This window comes from Dipodomys spectabilis, unplaced genomic scaffold (assembly GCF_019054845.1).
Source record: "Dipodomys spectabilis isolate Male_0828 unplaced genomic scaffold, ASM1905484v1 ptg000360l, whole genome shotgun sequence".
In the NCBI taxonomy this organism is placed as follows: Eukaryota; Metazoa; Chordata; class Mammalia; order Rodentia; family Heteromyidae; genus Dipodomys; species Dipodomys spectabilis.
In genome coordinates this window covers 841,199-856,439 of record NW_024871037.1, presented here as the reverse complement: position 1 = coordinate 856,439, position 15,241 = coordinate 841,199, and the positions used below count along the sequence as shown (strand labels likewise).

General features: G+C 46.8%; 1 protein-coding gene and 1 non-coding gene across 3 annotated transcripts in view; one reads left to right on the top strand and one right to left on the bottom strand.

Annotated features, from left to right (window-relative positions):
• Window positions 1-842: 842 nt before the first annotated feature.
• Trnar-acg lies at window positions 843-915 on the bottom strand. Its single transcript has one exon. It is a non-coding gene; the product is annotated as a tRNA-Arg (tRNA).
• Window positions 916-1,401: 486 nt separating this feature from the next.
• Sacm1l (SAC1 like phosphatidylinositide phosphatase) overlaps window positions 1,402-15,241 on the top strand; it is a 41,687-nt gene continuing 27,847 nt past the window's right edge. The window contains exons 1-4 of one of the 2 annotated variants that reach the window (XM_042665963.1): window positions 1,402-1,554; window positions 9,027-9,124; window positions 11,578-11,652; window positions 15,021-15,148. In XM_042665963.1, coding sequence (XP_042521897.1) covers window positions 1,523-1,554; window positions 9,027-9,124; window positions 11,578-11,652; window positions 15,021-15,148 — 333 coding nt within the window. In that variant the 5' untranslated portion in view covers window positions 1,402-1,522. Of the gene's footprint in view, window positions 1,555-9,026; window positions 9,125-11,577; window positions 11,653-15,020; window positions 15,149-15,241 lie in introns of those variants that run through there. The other variant, XM_042665964.1, reaches the window with a different exon arrangement.

The following is a 15,241-nucleotide window of genomic DNA, read 5'->3' as shown; positions in this document are numbered from 1 at the left end:
TGACCGGCAAAAAAACAAAGACAGAAGTAACACTGTGGGCTCAAGTAGTAGAGTGCTAGCCTTGAGCCTGTAGAGCCTCAGGAACAGCGCCCAGGCCCAGAGTTCAACCCAAGGGCCAGCAATAAATGCATAAAATAAATGCATGAATAAAGTCACTCAGTAATTTTCTGTATTTTTTATGGTTTCCTCCATGGGAGGTTATCTTGGAAAAAAACAAAAACAAAAACGGATCAATCCCTGAGTGATGGGTTAATAAATAACGTCCTATGACTCACCCACTTCCCGATTTCCAGTCTTCTCGACCTTGGACATATAGATGTATGTATATGTCTTATATATGTATCTGTACACGTGTATATATATATTTAAATTGTTATTCTAAAGGTGATGTAGAAGAGTGACGGTTACATATGTCAAGTAAAGGCGTATATATATATTTTTAAAAAGGATACATTTCTCCTTGGACAATGTCCTCCCCCACCCCCAGCCTTAGACGACTTTAAAAAAAAAGATTTATTTGGTTTTGCTTTCTCAGGTCTTGGATCTGGTGAGAGGCTTGAGGGCCTGCCGTGCAAAGCTCGCCCAGGCTTTAGGGGGATAGGTTTAAGTTCTGGAAGCCAGGGTGGTGGGTTCTGAGGGCGGTGAGGGCCCCCAGGCCTCCCCCCCCCCCAGGACGCGCGGGCCTGCGCCCCAGCGCCCCGTCTCTCGCCATCTGCGGTTCTTAAAGCAGGGTGGACTCGGGGGGGGGGGGGGGGGAGAGGATGGCGAAGACAAATTTAAAAAAGAAACACACAACAACCATGAAACGTAAAAAAACAGAAGAAAAAGGGTCGGCACCAGCCCGAGCCAGCCAGGAGTCGAACCTAGAATCTTCTGATCCGTAGTCAGACGCGTTATCCATTGCGCCACTGGCCCGAGTGCCGGCTGGAGCCCTACCGCGACGGCTGATCACCTCTTACGCAGTTTCAACAGGCTTCCGGACACACCAGTCACCAGCCTCCGCTCGGCTCCCCGGGCGTCCCGGGCCGGCGCCCGCCCGGCCTGCCGCAGCTCCGCCTTCTCCTCCTTTCCTCTCCTCCCCCCCCCCGCCTCCTCCGCACTCCCAGCCAATCCGCAGCGTGAACGTCATGACGTTCTCCGGCAGGCTCCAACGTTTCCCCCTCCTCCCCTCCCCTCCTCCTCCTCCTCCTCGTCCCAACCAATCCTGGACCGCCACGTCACGGCGCCACGCCCTCCTCCCCCACCCCCAACGTCGTCGTTTTCCCCGCCACGCCCCCTCACCGCGGCGTCTGACGTCACCCTCCGCGCTCGTCTCACACGCGACGCCCCTAGTCGTGTGTCCGCGGCGCCTCTCCGTTCGTCCTCCGCTCCGCTAGAGGGCGGGGTGGGGGGGGGGGGCGGCCGCCGCTGCGTGCGCCTCCGTGACCGGTGGCGGCTGGGCAGCCGAGGTGGCGTCTCGGGGAGAAGGGGCGGCGGGCGGAGCCGAGAGGCAGGAAGGGAGCGGCGGCCGGCGGTGCCCAGCATGGCGGCCGCGGCCTACGAGCGGCTGAAGCTGTGAGTCCCGCGAAGCCCTCGCTGGGTTTGACCAGACAAGGAGGCGCGGGGGGGGGGGGGCGCGTGGGGGGGAGCGCGTGGGGGGGAGAGGGGGGAGGGAGGGGGCGGGGCCGCGGGTCTGTGTGGTTTTTTTCCCCCATGGAAAGTTCTGGAAGCTGTGGCCGTGGGGCGCGGCGGGTTCGCGGCTTTGGAGGAACCGCGTCCATCCCCCCCCCCCCCCCCCCCGGTGCCCCGGAGGCCGGGCCTCCTCCTCCCATCTCCACAGGCCGCCGCGGCCGCGGGTGGGCGCGGTGGTCTCGCGAGATCTGCCCTCCACTCTCGCCCGGTCTGCCGCGCTCCCGCTGCGGACGCCGCGGGGGGGGGGGGGGGAGGGGGGAGGGGGGCGGGTTACCCGGCCGCCCCTCCCACGTTGTCTGACTATTATTATTATTCTTGTGGTGGTGGTGGTTGTTTTTGAGGTGGGAAGATGACATGGATCCGACTCAGAGCGGAAGGAGGGTCTGGGTTTTGCTTTTTAAGTTTTCTTGCACGCGTGCGTGCGTGCGGGCTGGGAAGGTGGCTCCGTGGTAGAGCGCTTGGCCTCGCCTGCCCCAGGCCCCGGGTTCGATTCCTCAGCACCGCATAAGCAAAAAGCCGGAAGTGGCGCGGTGGCGCCAGGGGTAGAGCGCCCGCCTTGAGCTGAAGAGCTGAGGGACAGAGTTCAAGGCCCCACGACTGACTTCCCCCTTACCCTCCCCCTTCTCCCCCCTCACCCCCCCCCCCCTTGGGGTGACAAGTCTTTCTGGGTGTGGATGTCTTTAGGTTGGGGGGGGGGGAATGATAAAGCCTCTGGGAAAATGAGTGTGTGTGTGTGTGCGCGCGCGCGCGTGTGAGCTAGTCACTCTGTGTGTGTGTTGGTCCTGGGTCTTGAACTCACGGCCTGGGTTCTGTGTGTTGGTCTTGGAACTTGAACTCGGGACCAGGGTCTTGAAGTTGGTCTTGGAAGCTGTTGTTTTCTCCCCCCCCCCCCCCCCCCCCATCCCCAAGGAGATGAGTGTCACAGAGTTGCCTGCCTGGGATGGCTTCCAACCAGAATCCTCAGACCTCAGCTCAAACTAGGATATTTAACCAGGACTAGGATGACAGGCCTGAGCCAGCCGCTGGTTTCTGGCTTGGGAATGTCTTCAGCAGCAGAAGCCAATGTTAATTTTCTTTTCTTTTCTTTTCTTTTCCCTCTCTCCCTCCCTCCCTCCCTCCCTTTCTGCTGGTCCTGGGGCTTGAACTCAGGTCCCTGGGCACTATACCCGAGCTGCTTTTGCTGAAGACTAGCACTCTACTTACCACTTGAGCCACGGCACCACTACCGACTTTTTTGGTAGTTTAGTGGAGGGAAGACTCTCACTCAGACTTTTCCTGCGCTAGCTGGCTTCTAACCATGGTCCTCAGATCTCAGCCTCCCGAGTAGCCTAAGATTCATGGTGTGAGCTACCCAGGGCCCTGTTGTATTTTTTTGAGGGAGCTTATCCACCTCTTTGCGTAAGTTGACAAAGCACCTGCTATTTAAGTGTAAGTATCACATTGCCTTTGCAGGGCATGGAGAACATAAAAATGTGGTTTGGGCACTTTTGTGTCCCAGAAAATCAGGCTCACTAATAAGCTTCTTGAAGGTTCATAGTAAAGTTGAGGGTGCAAAATTAGGATGGAGGACATCTATAGTTTTGTACAGGGCTTGAACTGAGTTTCAGAGCTGTGAGCTTTTCCCACTCAAATCTAACACTCTACCACTTAAGCTACAACTCCACTGCCAGTCCTGGGCATTGAATTCTCAGGGCCTAGGTACCGTCCCTGAGCTTTTTTTTTGCTCAAGGTTCTCTACCACTTGAGCCACAGCTACACTTTGGTTTTGTGGTAGCTAATTTGAGTTAAGAACCTCAGGGGAAGCCGGGCGCTGGTGGCTCACGCCTGTCATCCTAGCTACTCAGGAGGCTGAGATCTGAGGATCGCGGTTCAAAGCCAGCCCGGGCATGAGAGACCGTGAGACTCCTATCTCCAATAAACCACCAGAAAACCGGAAGTGGCGCTGTAGCTCAAGTGGTAGAGCGCTCGCCTTGAGCTGAAGAGCTGAGGGACAGCGCCCAGGCCCAGAGTTCAAGCCCCACAGCCGACCAAAAAAAAAAAAAAAAGAACCTCAGGGGTTGGGCTGGCTTCAAACTGTGACCCTCAGATCTCAGCATCTTGAGTAGGCCAGGTTACAGATGTGGTCAGTGTTCAGCTCACCTCTAGGTTTTTGTTGGTTGGTTAGTTGGAGATAAGAGTCTCACAGACTTTTCTGATCCGGCTGGCTTCCCCTCTTCCCCCCAGTCCTGGGGCTTGAACTCAGGGTCCAGGCACTTCCCTGAGCTTCTTTTTGCTCAAGGTTAGAACTCTACCACTTTAACAGCACTGCTTCTGGCTCTTTCTGTTTATGTGGTACTCAGGAATTGATCCCAGGACTTCATGCATGCTAGGCAAGCACTCTACCACTAAGCCACATTCCCAGCCCTCAGGCTGGCTTTGAACCATGATCATCAGATCTCAAGCTCCCTGATCCTGAGTACAGGCATACCAGGAGTATTGCCAGGAGTACAGGTGAGAGCTAGCTACACCTGGCTCTCAAATTCTTTTTTTTTTTTTTTTGTCGGTCCTGAGGCTTGAACTCTGGGCCTGGACACTGTCCATCAAGGCAAGTGCTCTACCACTTGAGCCATAGTGTCACTTCCAGTTTTCTGGTGGTTAAGTGGAGATAAGAATCTCAAGGACTTTCCTACCCAGGCTGGCTTTGATCCTCAGTCCTTAGCCTGCAGAGTAGCTAGGATTACAGGTGTGATCCACCGGCACCCGGCTTCTCAACTTCTTGAATAGCTAGGTTTACAGAGAGGAGTCTGCCCCTACTTACTTTTGTCATATATTTTGGAAAAAAGATGGTTATTTTCAGTACAGATCATCCCTTTTACCACTTCTATATCCTACTAGCCCTTGAAAGCCTCACCTGCCCACTCTGTCCACATTTTCTTCTCCTACATTTTCTTATTCTCTCTCAGTTTTCTTTTGCAAGGTGATCAATCGCCTTGTTGGTTGAGAGAGGTGCAGCAAAATGTCTTTGAGTAGGCTACTGGCTGGACCAGTGTTTGACATAACTTTCCTGCTGGTGAATTAGGTTATTGTCTATCTGATAGCCATGACAGGGTTTAATCTGATCCCATACCAAGTCTCAAATGTATTTAAGTAACGTGGAACCTTGGGTTGATTCCACTCAGCATTAGGTTACAGGATGCAGTTGAATTGTCCCAAAACAAACATTGAATAAAATGAAGAACTTTGAATTGTGGGGATTGTTTTCAAGGCACTAAAATCTTGCCAGTTCAGACCTCAAAACAGACACCTCCTGTATTCATAAAAGATAAAGGATATTTGTCCTTAGGTGCAAATGAATGAAGGCCCCCCCTCCTCCCCACCCAGTTCTGGGTCTTGAACTCATGGTCTGGGTGCTGTCCCTGAGCCTCTTGAACTCTGGACCTGGGCACTGTCCCTCACCTCTTCAGTTCAAGGCTAGTGCTCTACCTCTTTTTTGTTTTTTTTTTTTTTTGGTCCGGTCGTGGGGCCTGAACTCTGGGCCTGGGCGCTGTCCCTCAGCTCTTCAGCTCAAGGCTAGCGCTCTACCACTTGAGCCACAGCACCACTTCCGGCTTTTTTCTTTTTGCTTATGTGGTGCTGAGGAGTCGAACCCAGGTCCTCATGCATGCAAGGCAAGCGCTCTACCACTGAGCCACCTTCCCAGCCCTGCTCTACCTCTTGAACCACAGCTCCACTTGTGGTTTTCTGGTGGTTATTGGAGATAAGAATCTCACAGTCGGGCTGGGAAGGTGGCTCAGTGGTAGAGCGCTTGCCTTGCATGCCTGAGGCCCTGGGTTCGATTCCTCAGCACCACATAAGCAAAAAGAAAAAAGCCGGAAGTGGCGCTGTGGCTCAAGTGGTAGAGCACTAGCCTTGAGCTGAAGAGCTGAGGGACAGCGCCCAGGCTCTGAGTTCAGACCCCACGACCGGACCAAAAAAAAAAAAAAAAAAAGAATCTCACAGCCTTTCTTGCCTGGGCTGGCTTTGAACCACGATCCCCAGATCTCAGCCTCCTTAGTAGCTAGTATTGCAGGCATGAGCCACCAGTGCCTGGTTCCCTCCCCCCCCCCCCCCCCCCCCCCAGCCTAGTGCTTTACCATGTTGAGCCACAGCTCCACTTTTGGTTTTCTGGTCATTAATTGGAGATAAGAGTCTCATGGGGGGGCTGAATATTTATCTTAGTGGTAGAGTGCTTGCCTAGCATGCATGAAGCCCTGGGTTTGATTCTTCAGTACCACATACACAGAAAAAGCCAAAAGTGGCTGTGGCTCAAGTGGTAGAGTGCTAGCCTTGAGCACAAAGAGGCCCAAGGACAGTGTCCAGGCCCTGGGTTCAAGCCCTAGGACTGGCAATAAAATAAATAAAAGTCTTAGAGATTTTCCTGCCTGGGCTGGCTTTGAGCTGTGATCCTCAGATCTCAGCCTCCTGCGTAGCTAGGATGACAGGTGTGAGCCACCAGTGCTTTCCCCCTCCCCTCCCCCTCCCATTTCTGCCACACTCTTTGAGCTTCAATAAGGTTTATTTTGATTCCTCCGCCCAGAATGCTTTCTTGGTCTCTCCTTTCCACATCCTTGGGAGGGCTGAGAGATCTCAGGTTGCTAAAGACTTGGGTTAAAATCTTAAACTTACTACTGTCCATTGCCTCTCTGAATCTTCTTTGGTTTTTGTTTTTTTGGTGCTGGACCCTAGCACTTGACCCCCAGGGCCTGTCCCTTAGCTTTTTTTGTTCAAGGTTAGCTCACTACCCCTTGAGCCATAGCTCCACTTTATTGGCCATACTTCCTTGGGCAGATAATCAAACTGAGCTCCTCAGATCTCAGCCTCCTGAGTAGCTAAAATATATAGGTATGAGCCACTGGTGTGTGGCTTTCTTTCTTTTTTTTTCCAGTCTTGAAAATCTGCATACTTAACAGGGTTATTCCAGTGGTTTGAGTTTATAAATGAACTACCTGATGTTCTTTATAGCTACTTCCTCTGAGAAGTATTTTCTTTCCACATCTTTCCCTTTGCTAACAGGTTTTAAGCCAAAAGTGAGAAATGATTGTCAAAGGAATTGGGAGCAAATGTCCATATGATTTGCATATGCTATCTCTTAGTGTTGATTTGCAGTGCATTTGCTGTCTCACGGACTGAGAGCTGGAGAGATCTTCATGCTGTTTGAATCACTCCCTTTTTTCTTTGTTGTATTCAGTGGTGGGGCTTGAACTCAGGGCCTGGGTGCTGTCCCTCGGCCTCTCTGTGCTCAAGTCTAGCATTCTACTACTTGAGCCACAGTGCCACTTCTGTTGTTTGAGTGGTTAATTGGAGCTAGAGTCTCACAGGGACTTTTCTGTCCAGGCTGGCTTTGAACAGCAATCCTCAGCTCTCAGCCTCCTGAGTAGCTAGGATTACAGGTGCGAGCCACCGGTGTCTGGCTTTATCACTCCTCTTGCCTGTAAAATGATCTAATAGTTACATGTAATTTGTGTCTTCAATCGTACATATCTAGCACATGGTAGAAGCGTCTTAATGTTTATTTTTTTCTCTAATCTCTGTCAAGATTTATACTAAAGGTTTCTTCAGAGCAGCTCCTCAGTGAATTCTCTAGGAAAGCCACTTTAAGACTTCTCAGAAGGAGCGCAGTTTGGAGGCCATCTTCCCGATGGTCTGTGAGGTCATGGATTGGTCTGTGTTGTTGGCCCTTATTGAAGACACTCACAGAACTGCTTTGGGTCACCTAGTCAGGTTATGGAGCTAAGCCAGGACTGAGCTGACCCTGGAACACTGCTGGCCCACATTCCAGGGCTCTTTCCCTTACACTGTGTTACTCAGAATACCTATTTCGTCTTATCAGATGCTCTCCCTCTTGGCTCACAGTCGTGACAGGTATCCATTTGCTGTTCTGAATATCCTATGATGTGATTCTGGTTTGCCTTTTAGATCTTTTGTGTAAGCATGGATGATGTCAGAGGATAATAACTTTGATATCACAAAGAACAGAGGAAGTAGAGTTGTGGCTCAGGTGGTAGAGCATCAGCCTTGAACAAGAAAGCCAAGCAAGAGCCTTAGGCCCTAAGTTCAAGTCTCAGTATGGGGGGAAAAAAGAATATAAATGCATTTATTGGATACATAAAGCCTTTTGCCTCGCCCCCCATCCCCCGCCCCCCAAAAGTCAGCAGGAAAATAGGTGTAAGGCAGGGAATTCTTTAAATACTAAATCATACACCCCACGAAAACACAAACAAACTGAAAAAGATTTTAACTTTGTCCTGTAGAAGCCTAAATACTTAAGTATCTAAAAACTCACTTGACATTGTGGTTTTTCTTCAGACTTTAGCTGAGAGAAGGATCAATCTCCCTTTGCTTTGCATCCCGAAAGGACTCTTTCTATTTGTGGGCGTGTTCTGGCCTGGGGTTAAGGTGGATGTTATTCCATTCTGAGGGGGATTTGGTGACTGTATAGAGTTTTCTATTAATGCTGTTCCAAATGACCACAAACTTTAGAGGCTCAAAACAATGCAAACATATTATCTCATAGTCTGTGTAGGTCAGAAATCCTACATGAGTTCCCTGGGCAAAAATCAAGCCAGGACTACATTGTACATAGCACTGTTCCATGGCTAGTGTGTTATTCATTAAACCCAGTAATAATGTTTAAACAGGGCATTTGGAGGCTTGGGGGCAGAATCCAAGCTCAGTCAAGTTGCTAGTCAATCTAGTTCCTAGTGGGTCAATCTAGTTCCTTATGGGTGGATGGGGAAATGAGGGTTGGGTTGGGGAGGGGGGGGACATGGCTCATAAAATTTCTGTTTCCCAGCTGGCTTGCAGCTTAGGCCACCCTTAGTTTCTAGAAGCCTCTCCTATCCTCACAATAAGTTCCTATATCCGGAACCATGACTAGCTTGTCAAAACATGGCAAACGGCTCTCAGGGCTGAACTCTCCTTCCTTTTCTGCCACATCTGTCTGACTGCTGTTGTCTTCTGCTTTTCAGGGCTCATGGGAGCACGTTGTTGTTGTTGGTTGTGGGGCTTGAACCCAGGGCCTGGGCACTGTCCCTGAGCTCTTTGCTCAAGGCTAGGGCTCTACTACTTTAAGCCCCAGAGGCCAATTCTGGGTTTTCTTCTGGTTCTGTCGCTTGAGCTAAAATGCTAAGCAAGAGCATAAGGTCCTGAGTTTTAAGTCCCAGTGGCTCACCTCCCCTGCTCCATATAGCAGAACTGCAATAAGTTCATAAGAAGATCACACTTAGTCTCATGTATGTAGAAGCAGGCAGAGGGTAAAGGATGTCACATACCAATCCTGATGTCATTGTTATATGTCTTCCTTTGGTTTATTTTTTTGTCTTTCAATTTCTTCTCAGGCATATTACACCTGAAAAGTTTTATGTGGAAGCTTGTGATGATGGGGCTGATGATGTCCTCACCATTGACCGAGTGTCCACAGAAGTCACCCTGGCAGGTATTGTGTCTCTACACTGTGAGTTGGCAGCGGAAGATTGCATATGTCAATTAAACCAGTGTGTGGATCCCTTGTGTGCTTTCATAATAAAATTTTAACTCTTGCTGTCTTTTTGTGGGTCGATCATGGGGCTTGAAATCAGGGCCTGGGCACTGTCCCTGAGCTTCTTTTGTTCAAGGCTAGCGCTGTAAACCACAGCACCACTTGTGGTTTTCTGGTGGTTAACTGGAGATAAGATCTCATGGACTTTCCTTCCTCAGGTTGGCTTTGAACTGATCTGTGATCCTCGGATCTCAGCCTCCTGAGTAGCTAGGATGACAGTTGTGAGTCACCTGTCACCCAGCTACTTTCAGCTCTTTTTGACCTTCACTGGCATATTATTTGTAGTTAGAGATTACAGGCTTATTTAAGTAGATGCAGATGTGCTAAAAGGTCAAAAGTTGTTTGGATATAACATGGTGAAATAATTTCTCCAAAGTTAATGATAATAAAGGGTGATTGACAGTCTCTCAAACAGTGTGGTCTTACTATTAGGAATGCAGAAAGGAGAATTTTTTTTCTTTTATACAAAACTAATGCATATTCTAGCAACTATCACAATGTTGTTGTTACACTTAGTAAAACATATAACTATCATTGGACATTGGAGCTTACCAAATAATCTCAGTGTTTTCAGAACTTTCAGCTGTTCACTACTCAGGCAGTCCCTTTTTTTTTTAAGCCAGTTCTGGGGCTTGACTTCTGGGCCTAGGCTCTGTCCCTGCGCTTCTTTTGCTCAAGACGCTCTACCACTTGAGCCACAGGGCCACTTCTGGTTATTTCTGAGTAGTTCCTTAGAGATAAGAGTCTTATGGACTTTCCTGCCTAAGCTGGTTTTGAACCATGATCCTCAGATCTCAGCCTCCTGAGTAGCTAGGATGACAGGTGTGAGCCACCAGCGCCCAGCAGTCCACCCCACCTTTTTTTTTGTTTTTTTTTTTTTAAAGACAGAGTCTTGCTATGTAGTTCATACTGGCCTTTTGTGGTACTGGGAATTAAACCAAGGGCCTCACATTTGCTAGTGATTCTGCCCAGATTGGCTTTGAAGTTAAGCTTCTTCTGTTTCCACCTCCTGAATGCTGATATTATAGTTGTGTGCCACCACACCTGGCTCCTTCCTATTTTTTCATTGGTAAGTAAATTGGTCATGAAGAACATGAATGAATGTTGGGCACTTTCCAGAATGAGTTATAGAAAAAACAGAATTACTGTTAGTACTATCTTTGAGGAACAGGGTTTATTTAGGTTTACAGCAGTATTCCTAACATGAGCTTCAGGATGGTAACATGCTTTAAAGAAAGAAAGAAACAATTTTCTAAGCCATATACATTGGGAAGCCTTGGAATCAACAGTGGAGCGGCTTTCTTTTACTGTAGGTCTTCTCAGAGCCTCTTCTCTCCTAAGGTGTGCTGTGTCTGAAACAGGCAGAGGTGATTTTTTTTTTTTGTCTGCCTGGCCGCTGTCCCTCAGCTCTTCAGCTGAAGGCTAGCACTCTACCACTGGAGCCACAGCACCACCTCTGGTTTTTTCTGCTTCTGTGGTGCTAAGGAATCGAACCCAGGGCCTCATGCATGCAGGGCAAGCACTCTACCACTGAGTCACCTTCCCAGCCCCGGGTAGAGATGATTTGATCTGAAACAAAATAGACTTACTTCACTGGGACTTCCTTTCCTCCCCTTGGGGCATTGTTTTTTTAGAATAAAATTCAGTAAAATATGTTTTGTGAAATGCACTGGCTGAAAATTTGGGGATTGTGCAATGAATTGTATAAGATACTGTTTTATTAATAAGGTCATTGTTGATAAAAGTCATGCTTTCCTGTGTGTAAGCTCCTGTTCTTCCTTGTTCTCTCCTTGAATCTTTGCTTTCGTTCCCTGTATTCTTAGATGTAGATAGGCAAGACAATCCCTTTTTTCTTTTCCTATTTTTGCATTCTATTGACCTGTCAAGATTAAACTCTCGTTCAAATTGTTTCATTTCCTCTAATTTCCTCCCTCCCTCCTCTCTTCCCCTTCTCCTTCCGCTTTCTTCTTTCAGTGCCAGCCTTGATGGAGCTTGAACTCCGGCCTGAGCGCTGTCCCTATGCTTTCTTTCTGCTCGAGGCTACCATTGAGCCATAGCTCCACTTCTAGCATTTTGGTGGTTAATTGGAGATAAGAGTCTCTAAAGGTTAAGTAAAGCTTCTAGAGGCCGAAAGCTGAAATGAGCAATGACCCACAGTTCACTTTATGAGGAAACTAAGCCATGTTTCTCCGACCTCATGTTCTGTACCTCCTGAGTAGCTGGCAGCCTCTATATGTCATGCAGATATCTTTATGCTGTGCCAAAACAGAAACATGAATGAAGAAACATTGCCTACTTAGAATAAGACAAATTAATTTAGTTGAAATAATGTGTTTTGTTTTTTTTTTAAGTCAAGAAAGATGTTCCTACTTCAACTATTACAAGACCAATATTTGGTATACTGGGCACAATCCATCTGGTGGCAGGTAAGAGAAATTTAGCCAAGATGGCAAGGTAATTCAGTTGATATAGACTATTTTTTTATTTGCATTTCTTTTATTTATTTATTTTTATTGTGAAAATACCATATAGAGGGGTTACAAGATAATGAGTACATTTCTTATCAAGCATTGTTGCCTCCTCCTTTGTTTCCCCTTCCCATCCCTTCCCATCTCCCATCCCCCCAACCCCCCTTGATTAGACTATTTTATATATATGTATGTGTATGTATATATACATATATATATTTTATAGTATGTCTTAGGTAATGAATCTCAAAGTTGAGTATTTGTCATTAGTTTCTAAAGATAATATTCTCTAAATGGTTCATTTTGTTTCCCTGGAGTTCTGGTTTGTTTATTTCTTGTTATATTTTTTGGTGGTAATGGAATTTGACCTAGGGCCTCATGCTCTCTAGGCAAGTCCTCTACCACTTCAGCCATACCTGCCCAGTTCTTTTTGTTTTAGTTTATTTTGCAGGTAGAGTCTTGGGCCTATGATCCTAGGACTATGATCTTCCTAATTCTGCCTCCAAAATAACTGGGATAATAGGTATTTGCCACCATGCCCAGACCCTTGAAAGTCTTTTATTTTTGGAGGTATTGGATTTGGAACTCAAAGTCCTATACTTGCTACCCAAGCACTCTACTGGTCCTGAAGTTTTATTTTGTTGTAATACTTTCTGTGCTGATCCTGGGGCTTGAACGTAGGGCCTAAGTGTTGTCCCTGAGTTTTTTTTTTGCTGAAAGGCTGGTGCTCTACCACTTGAGCATAGCTCCACTTCCATCTTAATTTGAAATAAGAATCTTAGGGACTTTCTTGCCTGGACAGGCTTTGAACTGTGATCCTCAGATTTCAGCCTCCTGAGTAGCTAGGATATCAGGCATGAGCAACCAGCACCTAGCCTGAAGTTCTATTTTAAAAGAAAGGTTTGGTGTTTGATTTTACTCAAAGTAGAGTTGAAATCCTTAGTCAGCTGGACATTTTTGAAAATACTATGAATACATAAATATTTTCTTTTTTTTTTTTTTTGGGTCCGATTGTGGGGCCTGAACTCTGGGCCTGGACGCTGTCCCTCAGCTCTTCAGCTCAAGGCTAGCGCTCTACCGCTTGAGCCACAGCACCACTTATGGCTCTTTTCTTTTTTCTTATGTGGTGCTGAGGAATCGAACCCAGGGCCTCAGGCATGCAAGGCAAGCACTGTACCACTGAGCCACCTTCCCAGCCCACAAATAATTTTCTTTTATTTATTTATTTTATTTATTTTTATTGTGAACATACTGTACAGAGGGGTTACAGTTACATGGGCAAGATAATGAGTACATTTCTTATCAAGCATTGCAGCCTCCTCCTTTGTTTACCCTTCCCAGCCTCCACCCCCCACCCCCCCTCCCCCCACCCCCACCCCCCCCTACCCCTCCCACCCCCCCTCCACCCTCCTCACCCAATCCTTTCCCCTCCCACCAAAGTTGTAAAGTTTGTTTCGACATGACAACTTCTCATTGTTGCAACGGGTCCACCTGTATCCTTAAACGACTTGTTTTTCCCCTTCTCCACAAATTATACCAACATCAAATATAGTAAAAGGAGGGGTTATACTGTGGGGGAGGGACATACAAAGCAACAAAGAAAATAATCTTATAAATGCGTTAGAAACAAATGCATGAAAGAAAAAAAAACATTTAAATACATATCTAAGGGTTCATTTTCCTAACTTCACATTATCTGACCTTTTCTGCTTGACTCATACATATACTAGATATTGCAAATAAGGGAAACCATGGGACCTATGTTTCTTTGGGCTTGGCTTACTTCACTTAATACAATTTTTTCCAAGTCTTTCCATTTCCTAACAAATGGAGCAGTGTCATTCTTTCTGATGGAGGCATAGAATTCCATTGTGTATATATACCACATTTTCTTGATCCATTCATCTACTGAGGGGCATCTGGGTTGGTTCCGTATCTGAGCTATGGTAAATAATGCTGCAATAAACATAGTTGTGCTGGTAGCTTGGTCTTGTTTGTAAACATTACACAAATAATTTTCTTTTTGGAGGTATACTAGGTTTTTTTTATTTTATTTTATTGTAAAGGTGCTGTACAGAGGGTACAGTTACATGAGTAAGGTAATGAGTATCTTTCTTGTCAAGCACTGTTACCCCCCTCCTTTGTTGTTCTCCCATTAGGGTTTTTTGTTGTTGTTTTGTTTGTTTGTTTTTAAACTCAGTGCATACAGGTCCAGGCCTGCAACCCTTTTAATTTATTTTTTGCTGGCAAACTCAGAGCCTTGCACATGCTCAGCTCTGCTTGCTTGGCTGGTGCTCCACCAACTGAATTGTGCCTTCAGCTCAGCCTTTTCTGGTTATTTTGGACACAGTGGAGTGCCAGAGGCTTTTCTTCCTAGGCTGGCTTTACATCCTGATTTTCTGAGTTTATTTAGCCTCCTGTTGCTATTTGATGGAGGAAAAGATAGCCAGGATCAAGATGCATATTGCACTGTGATGACTTGATCCCTAACCTCGCATCCTTGTAGTATTGTATGACCTGTAGTTACCTTACAGCAGCACATTTGCCTACATGGAGATGGGTGTAAGGGACAGGAGTGGTGTACTGGAGGCATTTCCCTGCAGTAGTCAGCTCATCACTTGTAATTGCGTTATGCTGGCAGATGATGAGCAGAGGTCTGTGCGCCTTAGGGGTGGCAGGAGAATTCTTGAGTTATTTTGTACCTCTGCCTTCTGCCTGCTGAGATGGCTGGGTTTGGTTATCAGAAAGGTTTTGCTTTTATCTTTTTGAGAAAAAAAAAAACAAACTGATGACCTCAGTAGGAATTTTTCTAAATAATATATTGATCTTTGTATTCATAAATCCTAAGATTGCTTTAGAAAGTGGCGCTTTGGTCTGGGAATGTGGCTTAGTGGCAGAGTGCTTGCCTAGCATACATGAAGCCCTGGATTTGATTCCTCAGTACCACATGAAAACAGAAAAAGACAGGGGTGGCCCTGTGGCTCAAGTGGTGGAGTGCTATCCTTGAGGAAAAGAAGCTCAGGGACAGTGCCCAGGCCCTGAGTTCAAGCCCCAAGACTGGCCAAAAAAAACCAAACAAACAAAAAACAACAAGGCACTTTTTATCTGACCAATGTAGTTTCATTCTGCCAGCCATTAAAGTTTAAAAAGAAGGCCTCTTACTTTGGTAAGAGTCTCTTCCTTTAGTTTTGGCATGTGTATGTATTTGTGGTGCTAGAGCCAGAAGCCAGGGTTTTACACATGCTAAGCACAGGCTACCACTGAGTTCCCTCCTAGCCCCACCCTTGCATTTTTATAGTTATGTGTGTTTTCTATACTTTTTGCAGGTAATTATCTTATTGTCATTACCAAAAAGACTAAAGTAGGTGAATTTTTCAATCATGTAATATGGAAAGCAACAGAGTTTGATATCCTTTCTTATAAGAAGACAATGTTGCACTTAACTGATATTCAGGTGAGATATGTTAATGAAGGTAATGTTAATGTCTTTATATTTTCTCTCTTATTACTGGGCCCTTGTGAATATCTGTTTCATTTGCCCATATGC